At 43.3% G+C, this 6,192-nt stretch overlaps 1 protein-coding gene across 1 annotated transcript; it reads left to right on the top strand.

Annotated features, from left to right (window-relative positions):
* Positions 1 to 2,786: 2,786 nt before the first annotated feature.
* LOC308333710 (homeobox protein OTX2-like) lies at positions 2,787 to 4,499 on the top strand (the record flags this gene model as incomplete). The annotated part of the gene is made up of 3 exons (XM_080790163.1): positions 2,787 to 2,880; positions 3,378 to 3,529; positions 3,846 to 4,499. The coding sequence occupies 3 exons, from the start codon at positions 2,787 to 2,789 to the stop codon at positions 4,497 to 4,499; spliced, it is 900 nt and encodes a 299-aa protein (XP_080646289.1).
* Positions 4,500 to 6,192: the final 1,693 nt, after the last annotated feature.

Genomic DNA, 6,192 nt, shown 5'->3' on the forward strand with positions numbered 1-6,192 from the left:
CCAATAATAATAATATTATAACGAGAATAATAATATTAATAAAAAGATCAGTGATTAACCTTTGCTTTCAATTGTAAATATTAGCCTACTTATTACATGATAAAAATGTAAATAGGCATTCAATTCAAACTATATACACTGCTTTAACCTTCCCTACCTAATAACACATAATTAGGTCTTTAATAATAATAATAAATATGATGATGATAATAACCTCACTGCGAACTTATATATAATGTCAGTTTGGGAAAGTGAGTATAGTGGAGTGAGTATGGTTGGTGTGTGTGTGTGTGTGTGTGTGTGTGTGTGTGTGTGTGTGTGTGTGTGTGTGTGTGTGTGTGTGTGTGTGTGGGGGGGGGGTTATTGGGAGGGAGGGGGGTTGGGGTCTGTCTGGCAGTCAGCTGGTCCCATAAACACAATGACAGCCTTTGTTTTATTTTCGTGACGCAGAAAATTAATCTGGGCCCCGAATGCTGCGAGGAGCGCGTCCTGTAATCACGCACAGCGCGTGCCGTCCGGATTATCTCGTTATAATTTCTTACACAAGAAGAAACTTGTAGCCAATAATTAATTAATCGTTGTTGGTCAGGGAGGGTAATTATTATTATCATTATCATTAATATTATTGAACGGATACTGTGTGTGGGGTTGGTGGTGGTGGTGGTGGTGGGGGGGGGGGGGGGGGGGGGTCGATGGGGTGACAGATTGAGAAGAATAGCATAGTGTCCGTTATTGGCTGTATAAAAACTAGAAGAATAGCATCGTGTCCGTTATTGGCTGTATAAGAACGTTATAGAGGTGTACACAGCTGTAGAAAAGACAGTTTAGACCACTGTTTCCCAAACAGTGGGTCGGGACCCATTTGTGGGTCGCGGGCACATTTCTATGGGTCCCAATGTTTTGTTTGTTTGTTCCAATGTTTTTTTTGTTTTGTTTTTTAATCATTATTATTAGGCCTATTTCAAAACATTTTCAAAAAACATTCCCATTCCCAAAAAAGTTTAACTTTTCATGAATTAATGACACAATCTAATGATTTGTTTCAGTAGCATATAAATGTCATGAAGAAATGAAAGAAAAATCAAAAATAAATAAAATTAGATCAAATATTTAGTAGTGCATGGACACTACCGATCTAGAAGCTTGTATATCTGCTATTTTCACTATAGTTTGGGTCCGGACGAATATCTAATTCTAATTTCTGTTTTGGAATAAGTTGGGAACCACTGGTTAATTATAAGGACCCCCCGCCGGCTTCAACCGCAATATATTCCACAGGTAGGTGGAGAGAGAAAAATAAAGTATTATACGTTTAGCCTTATAACATATTAAGACAGAAAAACCATAGTAGCGTAATACATTTATAATAATTTGTATAACCTTGAGTTATTTAGGGTCAGCCCTATATGGGGCAATATATATATATATATATATATATATATATATATATATATATATATATATATATATATATATATAGGCCTACTGCCTAATATTAAACTGTCAGAAGGTTGGGAAATTTGACCATTTCAATGGGAATTCCTGTTAAGAAAATACCCAGGTCCTAAATGTGTGTAGCACAGTAACGGTTTGTTCAGACGTTCATCATCGTTGCAATTTGAACTGCTGGAGAGAGAGGGGGGGGGGAGAATCCAGGTGATCGCTTCTGTTTGTTTAAATTAAGATTAGCCTAAGCGTTTTCTAATCAACACTTTTCGAGTGTCTGCACCACTTAAATCTAATTACCGGGCGGGGGCAATTCATTAGTGGAAATCACCCTGGCTGACAGACACTACACTAGCCTAAATGGCCTATCAATAACGAATAGGTAAACACACACACCTTCTGGGGGAATGGATTCCTCGAGGTTTCCCTCTCTCATTATTCCATTTGCTAAATGTGTCGTTCGCGAATTTAACTCTGTTACATTTGAATGTGCAAGAGTTTTTATTTAGCCCGCCATGCAACAAAAGCGCGCAATAGAAAATGAAGATGGCGCTCGTTGTATTTGAATGAGCTCTGAGTTGGCAGTCTTGCGTCTTTTGTGTGTCCGTGTTCCCCCTAAAGGTTCTTTTGTTATCAGCATTACTTATCGGTCAACAGTGGCCTTTGTCTCTGCAAATGGACCCCCAATCAGCTGTCTATTTAGTTACTCTTAAACCTGTGGGTATATGCTAATTGGGGTGCCTGCGTGTGTGTGTGTGTGTGTGTGTGTGTGTGGGTGGGTGTGGAGGGGGGGGGGGGGGATGAGTGTGCGCATTTTAACGACAATGTTTTGTTTTCGTTGGGGAGTGTGTGTGTGTGTGTGTGTGTCTGTGTCTCTGTGTGTGTGTGTGTGTGTATGCATGCGCGCGTATATGAGAAAGAGAGAGAGAGAGAGAGAGAGAGAGAGAGAGAGAGAGAGAGAGAGAGAGAGAGAGAGAGAGAGAGGAGGCGGGTGGGGGTGTGTGTGTGGGGGGGGGGGAGGGGGGCGTAAACGTTTGTCAGACAGACAGAGCCTCAAGGCCAGCTGGGGGTCTCCGCTCCTCTTTAAGAGCCGTGCGTAAAGAGCGCACGCAGTCAGCAACAACAAACCCACCGGGGACTATACTCATCTCAACACATATCCCTCCTCTGCTCTGCTCTGACTGGCTGTCTGTGTCCTCAGGTCTACTCTGGGCAAATACAAGAGAGAGAGAGCTAGAGAGAGACATATACGACAGGATTGGGTTTTTTAAAGAAGAGGATTTCTTATTATTTTCTTTTGGTTTATAGTTAATTGTCGCTCATCGAATACGGACGCTACCATGATGTCGTATTTGAAACAATCTCCGTACAGCGTCAACGGTCTGAGTCTGTCTACCGGCATGGACCTGCTGCATCCCTCCGTCGGATATCCATGTAAGTAAGCTGCTTCAAACATATAGACCGAGGCGAGAACTATTGGCAATGTAAACTTGTAGTTTTTGTAAGTTTAGGTTTTTACCATTATGTTTTTATTCGTTAAACTTGGTTAAATGTATTGTGATTTATTTTGATCAGCTATTGGAATTTACGAAACATTCATGTCTAAATAAGCCTTTCTGCGTACACAAAACAGGCTGTTATATAGCCTTTAATTTACATAACAGACTGTTGCGCTAATTTGTTTCGTAGTCGTCTATCCCTTTGTAAATCAATCCAACAAACTGTGGCCAAAAGTAGACATATAATTAAATTTAAAATGGCCGTGGGACGGTATAGGTTATTTTACACCTTACATTTGAAATAAGTTAGCCAAAGTTAAAGAAATAAATTAAGAACGACATTTTGAGATAATGAAATAAAGTGGGTATACAGTATTGGACTGGTTGAATGATACAGTATATTCATGTTTGTTTTCCCCTGAATTCATGCAGCGACTCCTCGGAAACAGAGGCGAGAGCGCACGACTTTCACGCGGGGACAGCTCGACATCTTGGAGAACCTGTTCTCCAAGACGCGCTACCCTGACATCTTCATGAGAGAGGAAGTGGCCTTGAAGATCAACCTCCCTGAGTCCAGAGTTCAGGTGGGTGTCTCATCAATCATGGTTGCACACACACACACACACACACACACACACACACACACACACACACACAGCTACTGTTGTAACTTGTGTGCATGTGTCATTCATTCTCCATTCTTAATTATATGGCTGAGACTCTCAGCCAAAAGACATGGTGTGACAGACGGCCTAACTATATCCTCTCGACGAATCTCAACATCACATCCTAATTTAGATGTGTAATAATAATAATACAAGTAGATAATATTTCTGATTTATTGTACGTGTTATTTATCTACGACAGTTAAATAATGAATCATAAAATCTTGTCTTTCAGGTGTGGTTCAAGAACAGGAGAGCCAAGTGTCGCCAGCAGGCCCAGCAGGCCCAGAGCGGCGCGCCGCAGAACAAGACCAGCGCCCCGAGGCCGGTGAAGAAGAAAGCCTCTCCCATCGGAGGAGAGGCGAGCTCCGAGAGCGGCGCCAGTGGCCAGTTCACGCCGCCGTTGAGCACCTCCTTGCCGCCTGTGAGCAGCACCGCCAGCGCGGCGCCCCCATCGTCCATCTGGAGCCCCGCGTCCATCTCCCCGCTGTCGGATCCGCTGTCTACCACCTCTTCCTCGTCGTGCATGCAGCGCTCCTACCCCATGACCTACACCCAGGCGTCGGGTTACAACCACCAGGGATACTCGGCCTCCTCGGGCTCCTACTTCGGAGGGATGGACTGCGGCTCGTACCTTTCCCCGATGCACCATCATCAGCTCTCCGGCTCCGCGATGAGCCCCATGGGGAGCACCGGGGTCTCCGGCCACCTCAACCCGGCATCCTCGCTCTCCGCGTCGGCCTACGGAGCGGCTGGACTGGGCTTCAGTGGCGCGGCGGACTGTCTGGACTATAAGGATCAAACCGCAGCCTCTTGGAAACTCAACTTCAACGCGGACTGTTTGGATTATAAGGACCAGGCCACGTCGTGGAAATTTCAGGTGTTGTGATCTTGCAGCCTAACTCAAGACTATCCCTCACTATACGTTGGGTGCTGTTTCGTAAAAAATAAATACAACGAGTTCTGTTTTGGGGGTTTTACGACTAAATCCCCAAATAGGTCTACCTCTTCCTCGGGCAGAGACAGTTGTTTCACCTGTTGGGTTAACTTATTGAACATTCAGAGTGAACTCTCCTGAACTTTGATCACATGGAGAAAATCGTTTTCGCCAGGAAGAAAATGACCAAGAAAGAGAGCTAGCCACTATTAGCCAGCTTCAGCAAAGTGGAATGTCCGTGTAAACTCCTTATGCCATATGATTCATTGTAGGCTACATGGTGTCCGCGTCACCGAAAATAGCCGATCTACAAACTCACATGTGTTTCAGATGCGCGTGTACTTTTGGCGCGCGACACCATTGTACGAGTAGGCCTACGACATTCTATAAATTAGGCATCAGAAATATACCCTCTCTTGTCTTTTTCACTTTTTGACTGGCGAGTGAATGGGCCCTTTGATCAAAGCGGTGTGTGTGTGTGTGTGTGTGTGTGTGCGTGTGTGTGTGTGCGCGCGTGAGAGAGAGCACCTCTGACGTGAACCCAGATGCACTATTTAATTTATGAAAAACAATGTTTATAAGACGCTAGTTGTAGCCTATAAGAGACAATCAGTCCGTATGCCTGTGCGCATAATTATGTCCCATAAATGTGTTTTTCCCCTTTAGATTTGAAATTGTGATTCCTTGTAATATAGCTACTTGTATGCAATTTTGTTTCGCGTCCTGCGATCCCAAACATGTGAATGTGATATATTAATTTCTGTCCTATTGTTACACGATAATTTATTACTTATAACCCAATTAGTTGAATATAAGCCGGAGTGCATACGGATATAGTGGGTAAAATCAGGTCAACGAAATGTCCATTCAAGCATCTTTGAAAACTGCTATGAAGAGGCTATCAAGCACACTAATAAAAATAAAGAACATTTGAACTGATTCCACATTGTTGACTGCTGTGTTATAGCCTAAATCTGATAACTTTCTATTTTATTGCATCATCATCATCTGCATCGTCACAGTTAATTAGGACTATAACTTTCATGTATGCGCAATGGTTCTCAATTAGTGGTCCGGGGATCCACGTGGTGGTCCTTGAGTGCAGGGTTCCAGGTGCGGTGCCCAGCATGCTAAATGGAGAGTTGATAACCAAATGAACCCTTATAGATCGTTGAGAGTGTAAAATGAAACATCGTTTATATACGCTCTCAATAGTTAAATTATTGTTAAACATCATGCATTACTTAATTTACAAGAAGTATACGCAATTATAGAGAATGTAGTTTGGGGTCTGAGAGGCTCTTGATCTCAACAAATGCATGGTGCATGCCTGGTCCGTGAAGGCCATGAAAGGTTGAAACCCACAAGCCATATGACACAGTGCACATCGTCTAGATATGGGGGGAAAGGCAGACAGGAATGTGCAGTAAGGCAAAAAGATATGTTAATCCTGTCCCAAAGTCCCATAAAGAGGATAATCCAACGTTTTATTGACGGGCCTGTGCTTTGGTTCAGAGGCTGAGCTCACCGACCGACCGCTGGTCAGCGCGGCCTTTCATGATGACTCCGTCATCAGACAACTTTAATACCACCCGCACAGGGACAACTTTAGAGAGTTTATAAAGACATTAGACATGTTATTGAA

Source organism: Protomyctophum bolini, assembly GCF_963924005.1.
Source record: "Protomyctophum bolini genome assembly, chromosome: 19".
Lineage (NCBI taxonomy): Eukaryota > Metazoa > Chordata > Actinopteri > Myctophiformes > Myctophidae > Protomyctophum > Protomyctophum bolini.